Source organism: Abramis brama (assembly GCF_963993115.1).
Source record: "Abramis brama genome assembly, chromosome: 10".
NCBI classification, from domain to species: domain Eukaryota; kingdom Metazoa; phylum Chordata; class Actinopteri; order Cypriniformes; family Leuciscidae; genus Abramis; species Abramis brama.
The window spans coordinates 32515555-32539468 of record NC_139972.1 but is presented as its reverse complement, the minus strand read 5'-3'; the positions used below and the strand labels follow the sequence as shown (position 1 = coordinate 32539468).

At 39.1% G+C, this 23914-nt stretch overlaps 1 protein-coding gene across 3 annotated transcripts in view; it reads right to left on the bottom strand.

Annotated features, from left to right (window-relative positions):
* The window catches only part of LOC311091595 (NACHT, LRR and PYD domains-containing protein 3-like), a 34466-nt gene that overhangs the window by 7723 nt on the left and 2829 nt on the right, over positions 1 to 23914 (bottom strand). For 2 of the 3 annotated variants that reach the window (XM_084127581.1, XM_084127582.1), the window contains 7 exons: positions 19183 to 19290; positions 18133 to 18240; positions 17646 to 17723; positions 15641 to 17446; positions 12513 to 12686; positions 9856 to 10029; positions 7896 to 8069 (listed from right to left, as the gene is read on the bottom strand). In XM_084127581.1, coding sequence (XP_083983707.1) covers positions 7896 to 8069; positions 9856 to 10029; positions 12513 to 12686; positions 15641 to 17446; positions 17646 to 17723; positions 18133 to 18240; positions 19183 to 19290 — 2622 coding nt within the window. Of the gene's footprint in view, positions 1 to 1026; positions 1177 to 7895; positions 8070 to 9855; positions 10030 to 12512; positions 12687 to 15640; positions 17447 to 17645; positions 17724 to 18132; positions 18241 to 19182; positions 19291 to 23914 lie in introns of those variants that run through there. The other variant, XM_084127583.1, reaches the window with a different exon arrangement.

The following is a 23914-nucleotide window of genomic DNA, read 5'->3' as shown; positions in this document are numbered from 1 at the left end:
CTTTTTGACGAGGGCAGATACACAACCTAAACGACCGTGCGGCCATCGGGGGCCCCCTTCAGCTGGGGGCCCTAGGCAGCTGCCTACCTTGCCTACCTTGCCTACCCCATTGCGACGGCTCTGGCTCTGAGCATTCAACACATCAAGTTGGCGTCAGCCCCGCGACCGTTACTTAGACTAAAACGTACCATTGTATCAGTGCTGCGCGAGCTCTCTCTCTCTCAAAACACGGACGCGCGCACACAGAGAGAGAAGATAATTGTAAAATGAAAATTGACGGGCTATAGTTTAAATTTTGTTCTTGCTTATTTTTTTTTCTGTCAAAATGTCAGAAAGCATTTTGTATTATCCATCCGTGTTTTTAAAATTCGTTAAATGACCGACGTTTTACTGTTAACACAGCCCTCGTTATATGTCGGATTCGTCTAACTTATACTTGATATTATTTTTAGAATAAGTGATTTGTCAGTTCAGGTGGCCAGGGTGGACCAGACAGTTCAGGTGGCCAAGGTGGACCAGACAGTTCAGGTGGCCAGGGTGGACCAGACAGTACCAAAATTTTCTTGGGGACAGCTATGGGGTTATGGGCTGGAACAGACAACGGCTCAAGAACAGAAATGACGTGAAAAGTCTCAGCAGTCGTGTTGTGAACAGGCTCTGGCTCGGCAGACGTGACGTGAACAGGCTCTGGCTCGGCAGACGTAACATGAACAGGCTCTGGCTCGGCAAACGTGATGTGAACAGGCTCTGGCTCGGCAGACGTGACGTGAACAGGCTCTGGCTCGGCAGACGTGACGTGAACTTCAAATGTGTGCACCGACCACACACACTATATGGCTGTGGCCATAATTGTTAGTGTAGCCATAACTGAGGACTCAAGATTAGTGGCAGCCATCTTTGCTGAGGGCTCAGGTTCAGGCGTGGCGGCGGTCATCTCTGCTGAGGGCTCAGGTTCAGGCGTGGCCATCTCTGCTGAGGGCTCAGGTTCAGGCGTGGTGGCGGCCATCTCTGCTGAGGGCTCAGGTTCTGGCGTGGCGTTGGCCATCTCTGCTGAGGGTTCAGGCGTGGTAGCGGCCATCTCTGTTGAGGGCTCAGGTTCAGGCGTGGCGGCGGCCATCTTGTCAGGAGACACAGGCTCGGCGGCGGCCATCTTGTCAGGAGACAAGATGGAAACTGCTGCAGCAAAGATCATGCTTTGAATTAAGACGAGTAAAATTAAATATTCGCCAACTTGACTTATGCCGTGTCGTGGAGCACAGAGCGTCTCTGAAAATGTGTGGTGATTTTCCAAATGATACAAACTTAGTCTAAATAAGAACAATGTGGAGTCCTCGGATTTCTTAAAAACAACACAACAACAAAACATTGTGACAAACTTTGACGACATGTTGTATGGACAAAAATACTGTTTGAATTTTTTTTGTATAAATAAGATCTAAGACGCATAAGTACAGTTTTTCAACAATCTAAAGTTTTTGAACAGACACTGTTTAGTAAAAAAGTCTTCTAAGAAGATACATAGAAGATATGATTTTAATAAAACTTTAAAGATTTGATTTAAACAGTCTTTTAAATGAATTTAGTATAAAACTCTGGATGTACTCTGGAACGCAGACTAGATTTACTGTGACATTGTCCCCCGAGACTCATCTGGTCTGTTTATGAAAATCTAAACTATTTGCTTTTGGATTGTTTTTTATCATTGCATAAAGAACTACTTCACCTCTCTGGAAATGTAAGGTGTTTTTGTTTATATATTTATTTAGCTAAAACTTTGTTTACATTTTAGTAACATATGTTATTATTCATTGGTTATATATTTTATTAATAATTTAATTTAAAATAGAGATTTTTTAGAACTGTGTGAAAACAGCTTAGAAATGATATTAAATTATTTATTTATTTTATAGTTTTCTGTGATGGTCGTGTTTAGGTGTACGGGATAGAATATGCAGTTACGGTACAAAAATCATTATGGCTATGAAAAGCCATAAAAATATGATAGAAAAAGTAAATATTCCATAGTGAAATTTTCTGAATTCAATATAATTGTATTTGTGAAAATGATTCAGTACTGAAACAGCATTTATGAGTTTTTAAATATCTTGTGCTTGTTTCTGCAGTTCGTGTAGGCCTCTAAGACTATGAATAACTAAAAATGATTATTGATGAACTTGAATAACTTGAATTTTGTTGGCAATATATAAAAAATTGTCTTCCCATACCGGGAGTCGAACCCGGGCCACCTGGGTGAAAACCAGGAATCCTAACCGCTAGACCATATGAGAGGCGTTAATACTGCCCCCGCAAATATGAAAAGGCTGCACGGTACAATATAATGCTGGATCATACTTATGACGAGCCACAGGAGAAGGAATCCTCGTGGCCAAAAAGCAAAAATTTAATTTATCGGGATGTAAATAAATATCGGGATAGCTTCTCCCAGGTGGAAAGAGCTAATGAAGGAGAAAGACTTTGAAAGGGAAGTTGTCTGCTTTCTTCTCGACGGGTGAGTCAAAGTTACGGTCTAAATTACAAGCTTTTTTCATTGCTTGGTTGTGTAAATCATTATATAGGCAGCATAACAGTAGAACATGTACAATTAAACTCGATGAAGTGCTATTGGAAGACATGTTGTCATAGATTCTTGACACATAACGCCTACCGCAGTTGCAACATGCAGTTGCGCAAAGCGAGGCGCTAGAGAGCACTATTCGTTTAAATGCAGAATACAATTTCACCGCTAGATATGGGAGAAATTCTTTTGGGAGAACTAACTTGTAGTAGGGTCTTTAACCAAAAAAAAAAAAGCCTCCACAATCGAGGAGGTCAAAGGGCATGCTTCCTGCTATAGCTCTACCCAAAGTCTGTTCATGCGGGCACCAGACAGATTTTAAACACCAGATTTAAACTTCTACATATATTTTTGAGTAGATAACCGATAGTATATTCTCAGTAAAGGGTTTCACCCTGTGTGTTTCCACACTGATTAAGGATAGTTTGGGAGATACAAGTTAAAATGATCTTATACGTATAATAGATCATAGCTACCAGTAAGATCATGCTTTGAATTAAGACGATTAAAATTAAATATTCGCTCAAGACAAACTTTACTTATCACGCATTGCGTCTCTGAAAATGTGTGGTGATTTTCCAAATGATGCAACTTAGTCTAAATAAGAGCAATGTGGAGTCCTCGGATTTCTTAAAAACAACACAACAACAAAACATTGTGACAAACTTTGACAACATGTTGTATGGACAAAAATACTGTTTGAAATTTTTTGTATAAATAAGATCTAATACGCATAAGTACAGTTTTTCAACAATCTAAAGTTTTTGAACAGACGCTGTTTAGTAAAAATAATACATAAGTCTTCTAAGAAGATAAATAGAAGATATGATTTTAATAAAACTTTTTTATTAATAAGAATTTAAAATAGAGATTAGTTCATTTTTTAGAACTGTGTGCACGCTCAAAACAGCTTAGAAATGCTATTAAATTATTTATTTATTTATTTAATTTTTGAAAAATGTATAAATGTAGTTTTCTGTGTTTAGGTGTACGGGATAGAATATGCAGTTACGGTACAAAAATCATTATGGCTATGGAAAGCCCCCACCATAAAAATTGAAACCCTGCATGGACAAAAAATGCTTATTGAATCTTTTCATATAAATGAGATTTAACCCCTTAGCTGTCACCCCCCTTTTTGAGAATGGACATTAAAATGCACTATTCAAGCTTAAATGGTTGTAATTCAAGAATGCTTTGGAGTATAGACCCAAGTTTGGTCTTGTTTTAAAGGGAAAAAAATGCAGATTATTACTGAAGTGAAAGCACTTCAAAAAATTAAAGTATGAAAAAGTTATTGAGGTTTAAATTTACATTAAATCAAATATAATTTATTTAATATTTTTCTTTTATATAAAATATATATTTTACAAAATATGTTTTACAAAAAAATTACTATAAAATCAAAGCCATATATCTAACCAAGTTGTGTTCCAAATTTGAAGTTGATATCACAAAAATTGAAGCTCCCATGAGATTTTGTTTAGGCGTATTACCAAAAATAGCCACCGGGTGTCATTGAATTCCATTGAATTTAACTGTATGCATTCTACCATAACAAATTAATAAATTTCTGTCCAAATATCACTTCTGTCACAAAATATGGAACCTTGAGACTCAGACCTTTCTGACAATATGTGTTTTGTCAAGATTAGAAAATATTTTGATCATAAATTATGAAACATGACGACGCCCAAAAGGGGAGGAGCCTGATAAAATCATTTAGAGTACCGTTTCTATGGTAACACAATGTCCAATTTCAAAACAGTTTTCACAGGATGAATTCTGAGATCGTAAGCTTTCAAATGATACCTAATTTATGATAACTACTAAAATATGTGATGTAATAAAAAAAGGCAATAAAAAAGATAATATTATATTTTAGAGGATAATATGTATATTATACTTTTTAGAGGATAATATTATTTTATATATTTTTTTATTGACAAATACTAGATTAAATGTTTTATTATGAACTTTTAGCATGAAAACCAAAGTTTCAATTATTAAAAGTGTGTGCGTCAACTTTTTGTGACAAACGCCAGAAACGCCTGTTATGATGTAGATTTTTTGAGGTGCGCTCTTGTCATAAATTCATCTATTACTGTTCCTGCATAAACTGTAACAAAAAACAGTGCTGAAATATCTATTAAGGAGTCTTAGACCTTTCCAACGATATATAGTTTGTCATGATTAAATTAGGATTTAATTGTAATATAGTGGAGTAAACTTAGGCGTCCCGTATACGGGACGGTGACAGTTAAAGGGTTAAGACGACTAAGTACAGTTTTTCAACCATCTAAAGTTTTTGAACAGACATTGTTTAATAACAATTATAATTTAGGTCACCGTTAAACAAAATCATTACAGTAATCTTCTAAAAGATAAATAGAAGATGTGTATGTATTCAAACTTTAAAGATTTTATTTAAACAGTCTTTTAATTTTAAAAGATCATATTTAAACTTTTACGGTTATGCTTTGAAATAAATTCAGAAAGATGGCGACACGCTAATTTACTGGAACCTGTCACACACACACACGTACACACACACACACCATTTGGCTGGTGCTTCATGAAATCTTCAGTCAGCAGACTTAGATGAATTTTATTTTTATCTAAAACTGAAATTTCAGTAGATTTTTTATTTTATATACTTTAAAAGAACAGAATGTTTTTCAACTTTAGTTAAATTAGCAAGATAACCATTTTAATTTATATATATGTAATATGATTTTTATTCTTTTGTTTATCTAAAACAATTGGATCAATAAGATATTTATTTTATAAGCATTTCATTATATACTTTTATAAAGAACTGAATGGTTTTCAACTTTAGTTAAATTAGCAAGATAACTATTTTATTTTATACACTTATAGGCCTAAGAACGGAATGTTTATATAATATGATTTTTTTATTCTTTTGTTTATCTAAAACTTAATTAAATGGTTTCAGTAGATTTTTAGTAAGATATTATTATTTGTGTGAAATATAAAACATGATTGGGGCAACTCTCTTTTTCTCACTTTCACTGTTACCTCAGGAATGTGGAGGGGATCATGTCAGAGGACGCGCGCACAAACACAAACAAGCACACACACACACATACAGGCACAATACTCTTTTCTTCTCACTTTCCAAAGGGGCTCACAATGCGCTCAGGAATGCAGAGGAAATGCTGACACATTTCCTAACAGCACCTTCAAACTTTCTCATCGACGACTTCACTTTACAGAAGGCGTGTCTCTAGCGCCGTTACTAGAATAAGCCACACCCACTCATTAACATAGAATTTGCATGCAGGTTGTCTTTGAAAATGAAAGCGAAAATGAAAACTGTGAAATAAAAGAAGAATTAAAATGAAAACGAAAATTTACATTTGTATTTGAATTGTGTCACTATTATTGCGTGAGCGTTACTAAAGAGCATTGTAAAAACTGTATTTGTAGTTTCTTTGTCACGTTTGGCTTTTCATTTTAATATTGGCAGTCTTGCCTCGAGACTGTAGTGAAAATGAAATGTGAAATCACCAATTGCATTTTATTTTTCAATTTGACAGGGATAATGCTGTGAAAATGAAATCAATTAATTTCATTCTCAATTTTGTCACATATTTTGCGTACTGTTTTCTGTAATGAAATCGTTAATCTGGTTTGCATTTTCATTTTAATCATTTCAATTATTTATTTAAATTTGGCAGAAAATGTCTTCCATACTTATCAACATGGAAAAGTGGATCGGCTTGCTTTGTGCAATCATTTTTATTGAAAACAACATTGGCATACTGTAGTGTTTAATTTCACACTAACATTCTTGGAGAAAATAATCTCTCACATAATGTAACACTGTCCATCAATAAAAGGGTGAATGAAATACTGACGAGGTCCTGATATTGACGAGGGGGCGGAGAATTCGCATCAGCTGTGTGTGTGCTTGGCCATCAAGTGGTATTTCAGACTGGACTGGAGCTCAGTTCACAACGACAAAACACACAGATCACTCTGGTCTTGTCAATTTAACCATTTGGCAACTTTTTAAAAGTAAACTTTCCATTCAGAATCTTATTGGCATCCATTTCGGCGTCTCGCGTCATCATTCATCCACTCAAAACGTAACGTTAAAGGGGGTCGCACACTGGACAAGAAGCGAAGCGCAGCACCTCGTATTTAAAATTCAAACACATTATTCTCTATGAGTGTACACCGGTTGCGCCATTCGCCATTTTTATTGCTGGCCATAAGTGCGTGTCCGATGTGCGATACAAGTTGTCTTAGACGCGGCTTCTCGTCCACTCTTTGGCCGGCTTGCAAGCCCAAACAAGTGTGTGCGGCGTGCCTGTTGTTTACAGAGTTTAGAACCCTAGAGTTCAACCCTAATCAAACACACCTGAACAAGCTAATCAAGGTCCTCAGGATTACTAGAAAATTACAGGCAGGTGATTTTTTCAGGGTTGGAGCTAAACTCTGTAGGACAGTGGCCCTCCAGGATCAAAGTTGCCCATCCCTGATATATATATATAATTCTTCCATCAGCTTATCTTTGTAAAATGGCACAGCTTTCCAATATCTGAACATCCACTCTTAACATCAGTCAATCTAGCATTATTTTATGATATTATGATAATCGAGAACTATTTAATGATAGAACTTTAGTAGAGCTAAACTAAACTGAATAAAACTATTACAACTAAAATTTGGTATCCATGCATGAATGTATATTTGTCATTTTAACTGAATTTAGGACTGGTGGTGCTGCTTAAGATATTGTTGGTCATTCAGTGTTTCTGTAACGTTGTCAGTGTTCGCTCACTACCAGAGAAACCGTCATATCTTCTGCTTGTTCTTAAAAGCTGAATAATTCCAAATAATACGTTTACATGTAGCATGTTGATTCTGCATGTAATGCAAGACTCGACTTGCTCTCTCTTTCTTTTTGCGTGTGTGTGAGAAACACAGTACTCACAGCGAAGCGCTGGGGAGTCATGTGCCTTCACACTAGAGTTTACGGTACGTCAAATACAAGTATGCTGCACATCCATTGAGCTGCATTAAAATAGTACAGATCGCTTGACGGAGAGCAAGACTCTCAAGCGCTCAGTCAGAGTGTTCAGCGAGTAAAAATATTTATATGCTAAACTCATACTTAGCCTCTAACACACACCGGCAAGTAAACTAAGAATTTATTAGAAAATAGCTAATGATAGACATTATTTAGCTGCCCAGAGTAAAGATTTAGTCGCATTAGCGAGTGATTTACTCGTATTGTAGAGGGTTGTTACTGCATCTTTCTTTTCACGTCTTTGTCATGTGTGAATCTTACCACAATTTCTCCATTTTACAGTGAGGATTCTCCAGTCCTGCAGAAAGATGCTTCACTCCTGAGTCTTTTAGTTTATTCCAGGAGAGGTTCAGTTCTCTCAGGTGTGAGGGGTTTGATCTCAGAGCTGAAGCCAGAGCGGTACAACATTCCTCTGTAACATCGCAACTGCTTAAACTGCAGAGAACAATGACATGTCATATAAGGAGTAAATGTATTATCAGAAACTAATAGCAACCTTAAACCATGCAACAATGACAAAAGTATGCTTGTTCTTTTTCTAAAGTTTTCTTTTTCTAAGTTTGGACACATTACTATTTTTAAGGTTTTTGGAAGATGTCTCTTATGCTCATCAAGCCTGCATTTATTTACTCAAAAATACAGAAAAAAAAACAGTAATATTGTGAATTATTATTAATTAAAATAATTGTTTTCTATTTTAATATACTTTAAAATATAATTTATTTAATTTATTTAAAATTAATCATTTTAATTTGTTTCCTTAGTAATTCGGCCTTGCCAAGTTCGACTCAAGGCGTACAAACTCCCGAGAATGGGAGGACACAAGGCTGGTAATTCTGCAAATGGAACAGCTGAGTTCTTGATAATGTCACTCAGCTCCAAGGCCACATTAATGCACGGGCTTACCTGGGCTGAAGCCCAGGGGCCTCCCAAGTTCAGGGGCCTCCCATGTTCAGGTTCATGATGAGCTGAAAAGGTCTTATTGTTTTGTAACTTGTCAGGTTTTCTGTCAATCACTCTAATCGCACGTTACATGTCTGCTGATTGAGTGACCCACGTGGCCCCATAAGCCCCGTTCACACAGCCAGCAATTTTGTCGCTGTATGTCGCTAGGTCTCTATACTGTGAAGTAGCTTGTGGGCGTTGGTATTGCTGTCGCTCTAATGTTATTGGTAGACTGCTCGTCTAGCCACATCTATACAAAACACCATCACAAGTGATACAACTATATTATTTTAATTTGACTAGGAATTAAGCTCAAAAGAAACAGTATGCTGTTGGGAGAGTGTTTTTATATTACCACACAGCAGTGTTCAGTGAATTAAATAATTTACTAGATTAACGATCGATCAATCTACAAATTAAACTCACTCATACTGTCATAAATTACTAAAACGTCATCCGAATTTGACAAATAATCAATTTCTTGTCCCTAATAGTCAACATAATGCAGGGGAAACTGTAAAATGAACTGCAGCAGTGCTAAACTTGCATCATAAAACTACAACACTCGAACTATAAATGTATGAATTAAACTCACTGAGACTGTCGACAGTTTCTTTTCCATGCATCATTTTATTATATCCATGTTTGTGGTTAGTTACAGTCAAATCATATAAAACAGTGAAATCGCCCTCGAACTCTTCTGTCTTGCTTGCACTGCACTCGAGATGGTGACGGGAGCTGAGCTCCACTGAAAGGCTTCTTTCCTATTGGTTGTCACTTGCGAAAATCGCTTCTCATTTGTATAAAGTTGAAATTTCTCAACTGTTATGTAGATTACCTAGATATTACACTTTTTTAAAATGAGACTCTATAAATCGAGGGGATGGAGGGCCTACAAAACCTCTCAGCCCCGGGGCCTAACATTAGGTTAAGGCGGCTCTGCTCAGCTCACAGAACTTGGGTCACAGAACTAATGTGAACAATCATCCACTAACTGGTATTTATATTATAAAATCATGTTTACACAAACAGTATAATTATTAAACAAGACAATGAGAAAACAAGAACCACATCAATATAAAGAATAAATCAAAAAAACTCTTCAGTTATCAGTTGTCACATTTTCTATGTAAATTTTGTTTCATAATACAATTGTTTTTAAATAAAGAAAAAAAAAGGGGGGGGGGGACATAAGATGTCTTATGATGTGATGATAAGAGAGTGAAGATGAATCTGAAGACCAGTTCAAATTTAATTCTTGCAGACATGATCTTACCACAGTTTCTCCATTTTACAGTGAGGATTCTCCAGTCCTACAGAAAGCTGCTTCACTCCTGAGTCCCCTAGTTTATTCCATGACAGATCCATTTCACTCAGGTGTGAGGGGTTTGATTTCAGAGCTGAACCCAGAGCAGCACAACCTTCATTTGTGATTTCACAATACCTCAACCTGCAAAGAACAAAGACATTATATTAACTATTTAACTATTATATTTCGGTTCATAACACAGATTAATTAAGCAGAGGGTTCATTACCAAAGAGAGAAAACTTTAAAAAAAAATTATGTATATATACAGTGAGGAAAATAAGTATTTGAACACCCTGCTATTTTGCAAGTTCTCCCACTTAGAAATCATGGAGGGGTCTGAAATTGTCATCGTAGGTGCATGTCCACTGTGAGAGACATAATCTAAAAAAAAATCCAGAAATCACAATGTATGATTTTTTAACTATTTATTTGTATGATACAGCTGCAAATAAGTATTTGAACACCTGAGAAAATCAATGTTAATATTTGGTACAGTAGCCTTTGTTTGCAATTACAGAGGTCAAACGTTTCCTGTAGTTTTTCACCAGGTTTGCACACACTGCAGGAGGGATTTTGGCCCACTCCTCCACACAGATCTTCTCTAGATCAGTCAGGTTTCTGGGCTGTCGCTGAGAAACACGGAGTTTGAGCTCCCTCCAAAGATTCTCTATTGGGTTTAGGTCTGGAGACTGGCTAGGCCACGCCAGAACCTTGATATGCTTCTTACAGAGCCACTCCTTGGTTATCCTGGCTGTGTGCTTCGGGTCATTGTCATGTTGGAAGACCCAGCCTCGACCCATCTTCAATGCTCTAACTGAGGGAAGGAGGTTGTTCCCCAAAATCTCGAAATACATGGCCCCGGTCATCCTCTCCTTAATACAGTGCAGTTGCCCTGTCCCATGTGCAGAAAAACACCCCCAAAGCATGATGCTACCACCCCCATGCTTCACAGTAGGGATGGTGTTCTTGGGATGGTACTCATCATTCTTCTTCCTCCAAACACGTTTAGTGGAATTATGACCAAAAAGTTCTATTTTGGTCTCATCTGACCACATGACTTTCTCCCATGACTCCTCTGGATCATCCAAATGGTCATTGGCAAACTTAAGACGGGCCTTGACATGTGCTGGTTTAAGCAGGGGAACCTTCCGTGCCATGCATGATTTCAAACCATGACGTCTTAGTGTATTACCAACAGTAACCTTGGAAACGGTGGTCCCAGCTCTTTTCAGGTCATTGACCAGCTCCTCCCGTGTAGTTCTGGGCTGATTTCTCACCTTTCTCAGGATCATTGAGACCCCACGAGGTGAGATCTTGCATGGAGCCCCAGTCCGAGGGAGATTGACAGTCATGTTTAGCTTCTTCCATTTTCTAATGATTGCTCCAACAGTGGACCTTTTTTCACCAAGCTGCTTGGCAATTTCCCCGTAGCCCTTTCCAGCCTTGTGGAGGTGTACAATTTTGTCTCTAGTGTCTTTGGACAGCTCTTTGGTCTTGGCCACGTTAGTAGTTGGATCTTACTGATTGTATGGGGTGGACAGGTGTCTTTATGCAGCTAACGACCTCAAACAGGTGCATCTAATTTAGGATAATAAATGGAGTGGAGGTGGACATTTTAAAGGCAGACTAACAGGTCTTTGAGGGTCAGAATTCTAGCTGATAGACAGGTGTTCAAATACTTATTTGCAGCTGTATCATACAAATAAATAGTTAAAAAATCATATATTGTGATTTCTGGATTTCTTTTTTTAGATTATGTCTCTCACAGTGGACATGCACCTACGATGACAATTTCAGACGCCTCCATGATTTCCAAGTGGGAGAACTTGCAAAATAGCAGGGTGTTCAAATACTTATTTTCCTCACTGTATACATATACATATATATATATATATATATATATATATATACACATATATATATTTTAGCCAAGGCACTGTTAATGCCTGCTGTGTTAACCGGTATAATACTTTTCCTCTTAACCAGTAAAATGTCAAGTTATAATAAATCTTGTTCCAATGTTTGGGGGAAATAGTATTGGTATTATATTATATTCAGTGATTACAATTGCCCCATGACCCTTCAGATATAGCCATTTGAAAAATGGATGGATTATAATATAAAATTATATAATAGAACCAGCCAACTTCAAACACTGGAAGCGTTTAATTTTTTCTTTTTTTTCCAGATTGAATGTGATTGTTATAATATGCTTTAAACATTGAGTTTATTCCTGAAGTCTAAAGCAAAATTTGTTTTTGAGGACCCGTTCAAATGTAGTCTCGGATCGCATTATCATAGGCACTTCAGAGGAAGACCTAATCACAGGGATTTGTGGAAAAAAAAGTTTGTGATATCAAATCTTTGTAAGATATTTTAGATTTTATTTCAGACACATAAAACCGGTCCCTGTTATTTGTGACATAAGTTATGGTTATTTGGAGGGACAGTGACATAAAGACTGTTTTTTGTTTAATCACTCATGATGAAAGCATAGTTTTTCCTATACTGGTTTGTTTGACACTAATAACTGATCTTTGATACTGTGTTATGCTTATTTTCAAGTAAAGTCAAAATCTGGTTCTGTAATATTAGTTAATAATTCTTAGAGAGATTATTTTACCACAGTTTCTCCAGTTTACAGTGTAGATTCTCCAGCCCATCAGAAAGCAGCTTAACTCCTGAGTCCCCAAGTTTATTCCCAGACAGATTCAGTTCTCTCAGGTGTGAGGGGTTTGATCTCAGAGCTGAAGTCAGAGCAGCACAACCTTCATCTGTGATGTCACAACTGTTCAACCTGTAGAGAACAATGAAACATGAACAACGACACACTCTTCTTAGTTAAGAACACAGTATTTTTCTAGCATTAAAATTGTCTATAAAATAAATAACGGATATAATTGTTTGATAACCAATCAGTGCTGTGAGATCACAAGTTCATGTTTTTTTCAAAATATTGCTGAGATTGATTGAATTTACACCGTTAAAGCTTTACTCCTGAATCCTGTAGTTTATTCTCTGAAGTTTCAGATCAAGTTGACAATCAGAGTTTCATTTCTATTTCAGTTTACAGACAAACTCAGAACATCTCAGGTTACGTATGCAACCTGGTTCTCTAAAAAGGAAGATGCGATGCTGCATCTTGGTGTTGACACTATGGTGAATGCCCTCAGTGTGACCGGTGTCTGAGCACATGTACACACATGCCAATCCACTGGCAGACAGCAGTCCATGACGTTGCAAGCAGACTGCCTGTGCATATAAAAGGCTGCCTAAGTTACACTTCATCAACATTTTTGTCTGAAGGGGACGTGCAAGCATACATACGTATGGCAACGAGACGCAGCATCATATTCCCCCTCTAAGGGAACCAAGTTGCATACGCAAACTGAAACGTTCCCTTTCAAAGTAGAACTTTGATGCTGTGTCTTGGTGTTGTGGCAGGTCAAATTTATAGCAACCATGTTTATGAGCAGCTAAGTGCGCAGCACCGTTGTTTTATCCATTAAACACAAATAAAAGCCTGACAACGCTAAATGTTCAGTTTTCTGATAATATAATTCACATATTAAAGTGTGGCAATAAAATAAATAACAATTATATTATTACTATACAGAAATAAAAATACCAAGAGAGTTGCTTTATGCAAGTAAATGTTGGTCTAATTATTTTATGGTTTCTATGCTGTTTATGTGTCAGAATATATGATCATGTAACATAGGCTGTAGGCTTATAAATATATATATATATATAGTTAGTAAATGGACTCAAACTCCCAAAAATCTGTAGAGTAGTGGTCTGGGTTCAAACATTCCGACACGCAAAATGAAGCATTCACGTGACTGGAAAGAAATTGAGGCTTCATTTTTCATTGATCACGTGTTTCTCTGAAAACAATACGGCTCCAGTACTGAGCTTCATAAGAAATTGCACTGCATACTCGATATGCGCTTTGAAGCTTCAGTGTCAAATGTAACATCACTATATCCACTACAGCATCCTGAGGAAATGACTACCCACAGGATGTGAATATAACAAAGTAACATAACTTAAGTGACTCCAAGGAACTAGTCGGAGTCAACCAGCATGTCAAGCACATCCTATGTGATTTGTGCGGAAATTTACACAGTGGCTCTGTTCCCTAAAGCCAGTGCCCCAAGCAGAACATATTCTGGTGTAAGTGGCTCATAGGGAGCAGCCTATTGAAGGAAGCATGAAAAGCTTTTCTGACATTAGCAGTCAGTACCTCGAACTGAGAGTACTGAGAAGGGCAGGAAACAACCTTCAGGTATGCCACCATCCAAAAGGGAGCAATGTCCCTCCTGAAATAGAATTATAAAGGGAGGGAGACAAACGAGAGAAATGGGACACATTGTGGTTTGCCCAGAAACTCTCATTTACCAGGCTCTATACCCCCAAGGGAATAACAGGGGCGCTTAAACCCTACTTGAAACCTACAATAAGTAATTTGGGAGTGCGGAAATAAAAGAAAAGGATGCTATGTGGTCTGTTCTCATAACTCTTATTTACCCAGCTCATACCCTGATAAAGTCCAGGTACTCTCCAGAGACCTGTTATGGCCAGCAACCTCCAGCGTTGCGCAAAAGGGGGCAAAGATAAGACAGACGCCACCAGGCGATCCACCTCTACTGTCTCTACACAGATCATACTAGAAGAGGCATATGAAATAAGCATGCAAACCTAATTCAAACTCGATATTAATAAACAGAGAGGGTGGTAAACAGGAGCGTGGGATGCAAAGCATTTTGCCCAACAAACCCCCATACATCATGCTTCATGTCGATTATAGCTACTGTTTGCATAAAATAGGCAGCACTGCTCCAAGCCTGATAAAGAAACAGGCAACAGTGTGAGTGTGGTTTCCGCTCATTTCTCTACTTTTTTTTAAAACAAACGTTAACCTGCTCTAACTCTGTCCTTATCACTCGGCAAAGGTCGCTATAACTAGCACAAAAAGCCCAACAAGGGCTTTTGGAGGTAAGTGTAATACCTCCGACACCTCCCAGTTGAAATGCTGGAGTGGAACTGATGAGAATTTTCTTTTTTTTTCTGCATCATTACCAACCCCAAGACTTGTAATTGACTATTAAAATGAAGAAGGCAACTGTGAAGAGGAGGGCGCACCATTCCGAGCAGGCTTTTGAATCCAGCAGATTGCCTGAACTGGTGAGAGGACATCAGGGAAATTGACACATCCCAAACTCCTCCACAAGCTCAACCTGTGACCATCATAAACAGAGTGAGAGCAGAGCTTCTTCACCAAAAAAAATTCACAATGAGCTCATTCAGCTCCCTCGAGAATTGAACACGCTTCTAGGCAGATAACAGAGTTCATGCGTATCCTTTTGTGTCATAAAATAAGGACACAGAGGAACAAACTTCCTGAAAATCTTGTTCTCTATTGTCATGTGCTACAAAAACAAACGTCTACTAAAGACAAAAAAGCTGATGACGTGTAATTTAGGTGCCCTTAAATATGCACGGATGCTACACGTGTGATGTCATGGACTGTTGTCTGTCAATGGATTGGGGTGTGTGTACACGTGCTCAAACATCGGTCATGCCGAGGGTGTTGCCCACTTCAGAAGGGAATTGGACATTCAGAATATATTATTGCAAATGTTAATCAAGTGTAATGTATTATACTCATGGACATGCAAAAATGTTGATGTCTAAGACTTTAACAAACTCTACAGAACTCAATTTAAATAATTGTATAAAGTTACTTACTGAGCTGATCTGTATGCTTTAACCACAGGCAGCAGTTTTAGAAGAACTTTATCAGCTTTCATTTGTGATCCAACAAAATCTTTGAGCTTAAATACATTCATCTCTTGCTCAGATGTCAACAAAACAAAAATTAAAGCTGACCACTGTGAAGAGGACAGTTTCACTTTATTTACTGTTCCAGCTGTCACATAATCTAGAATTTGCTCCATTAGTGAATAGTCACCTAGTTCATTCAGACAGTGAAACAAATTGAGGAATTTCTCAGGAGAGGGATTCTTCTTGATCTTCTGTTTGATGTACTGAACTGTTTTCTCTTTGTTATGCAAGCAGTTCCCTGTCTCTGTTAGAAGGTATTGTAAAAGAGTCTGATTGCACTCCATTGAGAAGCCAAGAAGGAAACGAAGGAAAAGGTCCAAATGTCCATTCTTACTATGTAATGTCCTGTCCACAGCTTTCTGATGGAGATTTGATAATGAAATCTGTTTTGATGTTTTATATTTCACAAAGTTAAAATATCTGGACAAAAATCTTCCTTTGTTAACCAGATCAAATACATTTATGTTATATTTTATGAAGGACAGATGCACATATAGAGCTGCAAGATGTTCTTGAATGCTCAGATGAACAAAGCAGTACACTTTCCCCTGATACAAGCCAAACTCCTCTCTGAAAATCTGAGTGCACAATCCTGAGTACACTGATGCTTCTGTCACATCAATGCCACACTCTATCAGGTCTTCCTCATAGAAGATCAGGTTTCCTTTCACAAGCTGCTGAAAAGCAAGCTTCCCCAGTTTGAGAATCATGTCTTCATCTTTCACTGTCTTCTCATAGTCCTTCTCATGTTTGATGTTGGTCTGAATGATCAGGAAGTGTGTGTACATTTGAGTGAGAGTCTTGGGAATCTCACCACTCTCTGCACCACTCAACATCTTCTCTAGAACAGTGGCTGAGATCCAGCAGAACACTGGGATGTGACACATAATGAAGAGGCTCCTTGATGACTTCAGGTGTGAGATGATTCTGTCAGCCAGACTCTGATCACTGATTTTCTTCCTGAAGTATTCCTCCTTCTGTGGCTCATTGAAGCCTCGTACCTCTGTCACTCGATGGACAGACTCAGAGGGGATGAGATCCACTGCTGCTGGTCTGGAGGTTATCCAGATGAGAGCGGAGGGAAGCATATTCCCCACAATGAGGTTCGTCAGCAGCACGTCCACTGAGGCTGATTCAGTCACATCAAACAACCTCACATTGCTCTGAAAATCCAGAGACAGACGACACTCGTCTAGACCATCAAAAATGAATGACACTTTATATTGACTACTGGAAATATCCAGTTCTTTTGTTTCTGTGAAGAAAATGTGAAGCAGATCTAAAAGACTGAGTTTTTGGTCATGTATCAAATTGAGCTCTCTGAAAGGAAGTGGAAATATAAGGTGGATGTCCTGATTTTCTTTCCCTTCAGCCCAGTCCAGGACGAACTTCTGCACAGAGACTGTTTTTCCAATGCCAGCGACACCCTTTGTCAGCACAGTTCTGATGGGTTTGTCTTGTTCAGGTAAAGACCGGAAAATGTCATTGCATTTGATTGGTGTGTCCTCCATAGCTGTTCTTCTGGATTGTGTCTCAATCTGTCTCACCTCATGTTCATTACAGTCTTCACTTTCACCTTCTGTGATGTAGAGCTCGGTGTAGATCTCATTCAGGAATGTTGGGTTTCCTTGCTTTGCGGTTCCCTCATTCAGACACTGAAACTTCATTTTTAGTTTTGTTTTAACTGCATTGTAGACTTGAGATGCATTTCTATAAATTTAAAATAGTAGATTATTAGTATTATTAACATATATTCAAATTGATCATTGTATACAGTCCAAATAATCTTGCTTGTAACAATTTGTTTACTGAGATTTGGAAAAAACTATTAGAGCCACTATTTGTGAGAATATCAGAAATTAACTTTTGTTCTATGCTGTTTGTTTTTAGATGTGAATTATGGTCTCACTCTTTGTCTCTGATGCTGATGGTCTGGTTATTTTTCCAGCTGATCTGTCCAGTTTCTCTGTCTGACTCCTGCTGGACTCTGAAAAATCATAAAACATATTTTTAAAGTCTTACACATGAAAATGTCTTCAAACAAGCCTGGTGGAGGAGGAGGCTGAATCACTGAAATAAATAAACAATAATATGTAATAATGACATACATAGGAGATACTTTAAATGTTGTGATCAGAAACCATAGTGCAGAAGATCTTACACGTTTGTGACAACCCTTAAACACAAAGTCTGGTAAAATGAGGCAATCAATACCAACTATTTCTCAAATTACAACACAGTTGACAATAAAAAACAGTTTAGGAGTCTGTATAAGGTAGTCCGTGTGAAATGACTGACTGTGAAAGCTGTATATAATATAATTAGTGGACACAGTAGTGCAACTGTGCAAAAGTTTGTGACCCCTCATCTTATAAATTATACTGCCATCTAATTACCTGTGATCAGGAAGGCTGCCTTTATCACTGAATTTTGGAGGACATCCCATTGACCGGTCACTCTTCATAGACACACAAATGGGTTCTGATATCTCTTTGTTGACTGACCTTAAAAAGAAAGATATTATCCTATTTTCAGAGGTCATTCAGTCATTTTAATAATTAATATACACAGGTATTGTCATAAGTTAACATAGCCCTTGCAGAGTCTGCAAAATGTTAATAAATAAAACTAAATAAGGATCATAAAAAATGATTTGTTTTTATTTTATTTAGGACTGCCCTGAATAAACTACAGTATTTTACATAACAATTGTATACATGTAGTCCACAAGACAAAACAATAACTGAATTTACACAAATTAATCAGATCAAATTAATCAGTTTGGTAAAAAGTCACATTACACTGTGTTCAACTGAGGTGCTGAGCTTAAACTTCAAAGAAAAACATAACGCCTGTGTTTGTTTTCTATCTAATCATGTGATTGCAGGGGTTGTTTAAGGTTATGAGAAGCATGGGATCATGCCAAAAGGACAGATAAATCAACAGCCTCCCAATCAAAATCCCCAGGTTTTATGACTAACCTCTGACACTTGCTGGAGAACATAATGTGTCAAAGATAATCAATGTCTCTAAATAACTGCATCCACTTAGTTGATTTGGTCACACTTTATATTAGGCGTCCATCAAAAAAATAAGTACAATGTTCTTATTGTGTTCATTTTGTATTGCAAAACACTTGTGCTGCTATTGAGGTGGGATACGGGTAAGGTTAGGGACAGGTTTGGTGGTATGGGTAGGTTTAAGGGTGGGTTAAGGTGTAAGTGAAGGCTTAACAGTATAATTGTATATGTAATAACAGAAATTAATTACAGCTGTAATTACATGCAGGTATTTTGATTATAAGTACAATGTAAAAATGTGTGTACACAATAAGTGCAATGTATAAAAAGATTAATTTAAATGTTAGTAAATAGTAGTTAAAGGCACCTAATATAAAGTGGGACTTTTCACAATTTCCATGTTATATTTGTAGGTCATCTAATTACCTGTAACCAGGAGGAAAGGCTTCACCATTGAATTTTGGAGGGCATCCCATTGACTGCTCACTTTTCATGGACACACAACTGGGCTCTGATTTGTCTTGGTGGACGGGCCTTAAAAATCACAAATATATAAAATAATATGTTTTAGAAGTCACTTAATGTTATGCCATGTTTGTTGCATAGCAACATGCTAAGTCTAGGACTACATCTAACGGAAACATGCCACTTAATGAATTTGTATAAAAATGTTTCAAAGTTTAAAGTTTATAAAAGCAATAAGGCACTCAATCACTCTGTATTGTGAAAACAGAGTTCAAGCTCTGATCTCCACGTGGATGTTTTGTAATGTATGTATTTAGTAATACGGCTGTATGAAAAGATGCCATTATATCTCTAAAACTGTTCTCCTCATTTAGACCTTTTAATGATGACTTAAATGTGAGTAGCTATGCCTGATTCCTGAATTCTCCATCTCTAAATGTTTGTTTGTCGTCCTCATGAAGGACTCCACCGCTGACTCCAAGAAACAACTACACAAATAAAAAGCCACAAAATGATTACTGAAAGTTAAATAAGGAGAGACAAAGAACCTGAGTGTGTTCTGTTTGGATAGATACACTCATGAGAGCCTGCATGCCCATCATTTTAGTCATATTTTAGCTTTTATGCTTTATCTATTCTAAATAACATGGAGTATTTATTTATTTATTTATTTTTTACAAAATATATTTTTTAAACAACTAAAGTTTACATTTTGAAACATATAAATGTTTATAAATGCCAAGTAATATCAATTGTACTGTCACAATGCACTTTAGGCACATAACCATGTCTGGGTTTGAGGATGACCTTCGAGTCACCGACACCAAACTCCAAACAGGAGGGGCTCACAGAGAGCGCCTCCCAATCTTCCACTCGCTTGATAGATGTCAATGCCAGCAGGAGAGCAGTCTTCAGCGAGAGTAGTTTGAGATCAACCGACTGGAGCGGTTCAAATGGTGGACCCTTCAGGGCCCAAAGGACCGCGGAGAGGTCCCATGAACAGCACAGACGGAGGTCTGGAGGACTTCATCCTCCTGGCTCCTTTCAGAAACCGTACCACCAAGTAATTTCTTCTTAACGATTGGCCAGTCACTGGAGCATGATAAGCTGCGATGGCTGCCACATACACTTTGAGCGTAGACAGGGTCCTACCCAGGGTCCTGACACCGCCCTGGCGGTTTATGCATGACACCACGGATGTGTTATCTGTCCGGACTAACACCTGGTGTCCCCTGATGTTTGGCAGAAGCGCTTTGAGGGCCAAACATACTGCCTTCATTTCCAGGCAGTTGATATGTAAGCTCTGCTCCGTGCTCGACCAGAGGCCAGAGACAGGCTTGCCCTCGTGCAATGCTCCCCAAACCTCAGTTGGATGCGTCTGTGAAAACCACTTTCCAAGTGTAAATCACCCCCAAGCTCACACCCTCGAGGTAAATGGCTGAGAATCAGAGCTCTGTGTTGTAACAGTTCTCGACTAAGCTAGAATCAGCCAGTCGTCGAGATAATTCAGCACGCGCACCCCCTGAAGCCTCAGGGGAGAAAGCGCCGCGTCCCTGCACTTCGTAAATGTACGGGGTGCTAGACACAGGCCGAACAGCAGAACTGTGTACTGATAAGCCTGCCCCTCGAAGGCGAATCTCAAGAATGGCCTTTGACGAAGGGCTATCTGAATGTGAAAGTAAGCGTCTTTCAGATCCACAGTAAAAAAAACAATCCCCCGGGCGAACTTGCTCAAGGATTTGTTTGATAGTCAACATTTTGAACGGCTGTCTCCATGAGAGCTTTGTTCAAATGTCTCAGATCTAAGATGGGTCTGATACTGCCGTCTTTTTCGGAACTATGTTATGATTTCCTGATTGGTCTAGGGGAGGAATGAAACAGTAAAAATGGATGGTGGTGAAATGAATGTGCAACAGCATGAAGCCACCCCGTCTCCAGACCCAGAGTTGTTTCACAATAACCACATAGTGATCTCATTCAAGAAAGTAGTTTTATTTACAAATTAGGCAAAAGAAAAAGTGAGGTATCAAATTCAGGAGGGGGTATAGCCAAAACAACAAACATAATCAATCTTACTCCTCATTAATCAAACTACTTAAACTAAAAGAAAAGAAAACAAAAGTACAGCAAAATAAGCTAACTCCCTTGCTAGCATAAACAGGAGAAAAAAGTATGATTCAAAATAAATGGCACCCACCTCCCTACTAACCCCACAAAATAAAGAAATGAGTAATTAAGTAACAAGCTTAAAATAAACCAAGAGAAAATAATGCATTAAGTCAAACAATGATTAACCATTAAAGGTAACACTCACTTCTGCCTTTAAAGTCTCAATCAGGGAGTGAAACAGAAAGAGACTAAAAAGAGAAAACTACTTCACTAAGTAGTACACACAATATAAGGTAGAGGTACACTGTTCACTACTGGCTTCAACAAAGTCTCAGGTCTGGGGTTGAAGAAGGGACCTCATTGCTGCTGCTGCTGCACACAGTCAAGCCACCACCAACACAGCTCTGATGGTGTTTGCAGTTTAAATACTCCCAGCATCCAATCACAGCAGGCCATTGATTATCTGTACCAGGTGGAACCATTTCTCCTATGAAGAGAGACAGGGATAGAGAAAAAGAGAAAGCAGCACAGCTGAACACACACAAACAGAACCTTACGGCTCTGGACGTAACAACTAGAAAATAGTGGCTGTAAAACCCTGAGTGCTGTAGCGAGGGGGGAACTGACTCTATCGCCCCTTTTGCTAACAGATTCTGTATTTCAGAACGAAGCACGTGACACACGCTGCTTCTCACCGAAGTCTCTACAACCGCCTGAAACATTGGGGGGTCTGCGAGCGAATTGGAGCGAGTAGCCTCGCTTTATTGTGTTTATAACCCAACTCGACACACCTGGAATGGCTTGCCAGGCCAGGGCTCGTGTGGCTAGGGTTTGACACATGTTTTGGGATGGGCCAACCTAACACAGGGGGACCTGATACCCGCATATTGTGATTTGTGCACATACTGAGTGTTGGGCTGACTATAAAGGCTTACGCCTGGGGTAAAGTCAGGGAAGCAACTGGGAGGGGGCCACCTAATGAAGGGGGACCGTGAACCCATGTGTTGTGTGATTGAAACATACTCTTTTTGTGCTTTATTTGGGTCGCCGTGAAAACAGCGTTTTTTTGCAAAGGCGCGCAGTTTAGCGGGCTTGTTTACAGTAATAAAATCTCCAGCCACCCGAACTAAACAGGGAGCTTTGAGAAGTGTCCTGGGCCTTTTTGAGGGTGGTCCGGCTAGAGCGAGACACGAGCCCTCCCTTTTTCCCCCCGATGCTAGGAGGTAGCCGGAGGCCTGGGATCCGACGTGCCGCTGGGACGAGGGCCCTGGCACCGGGGCAGTGGGTAGCATTTAGCCGGTCGTGACTGACGGCGGGCATCAGCCGCAGGGCGTGGCTGAGAGGCCTGCTTTGCTGGTTTTGCTGGCTGAGGAGAGGGCGTGGTCTTGGGCCTGCTTGAGGCCGAGCTGGAGCGATTAGGCAGGAAGTGTCGCATCACCTGGGACGACTTCTGTGCCTCAGTGTCCCTTTCAGAAAAGCCCTTCACCGCCGGGCCGAAGAGGCTGGAACTGGGGAACGAGGAACACCGTTCTATCCACGTCCTTGATCTCAGTCAGCGTTAGCCAAAGGTGGCGCTCGAGCACGATCAGTAGTAGCCCTGGTAGCACGCAAAGCTAAGTCTGTGGCGCTCCGTAGATCGTGGAAGGACTCGGGTTCCGGGCCAGCCTCGTCCATGGATTGGAGGAGTTTGGCCTGGTAGACCTGCAACACTGCCATAGTGTGCAGGGCCGAAGCAGCTTGACCGGAGGCGGCGTAGGCGCATCCAGCGTGAGCTGAAGTGTTACGGCGCGGCTTGACAGGGTGCGCTGCTCTAGTTCTCCAACTAGCAGCGGTGTTCGGGCAGAGATGAGCGGCCACAGCCTCTTCGAGGGGCGGCAAAGACTCGTAGCCCTTTTCCGCCGCGCCGTCCATGGAGGAGAGTGTTGCGGAAACTGAAGATCCTGTGCGTGCAGAGTAGGGAGCGCGCCATGTTTTTGTCAGTTCTTCGTGTACCTCAGGGAAGAATGGTGCGGGTCTATGACAAGGGGCCTGCTGGCGCAACAGCAAGAACCAGCTGTCCAACCGTCTTCGAGGAGGCTCCTCGGGCGAGGACCACTCGAGCCCGAGGTCCGCAACGGCCTTCGTGATGATCTATAGTAGTGCTGTAGCGGTGCGTCGATGTCAAAATTAAAAATAATCTGTTTTTATAATAAATCTTTGAAAATCAAAATCTGGATTTGAATTATTTATGTTATTATAACCTAAAGATGCTATGTGAAAGTTTGAAACAGAAAATAGTGGTTTTCATCTTGCCACTTTCTTGGTAAAGAAAATAAATTTTTTACTCAAATTAATCAAAATGGATTTATCACGTTTATACTATATTATTCAGAAGTAAACGTAGCTGACAGTGTGTTTATGTCAGAATGTTTATTTTTTAAACCACAACCTTCTAAGTGCTTCTTTTACTGATATATTTAACAATATCTTTTGCATTTATCATCCAAACAACGTCAAACTTGGCACTGCACTTACTCGTGCCCAGACAGCTGTCGAGTTTGAAATCCATCGGAGTAACGGTTCGAGAGATATGCGAATAACAGAC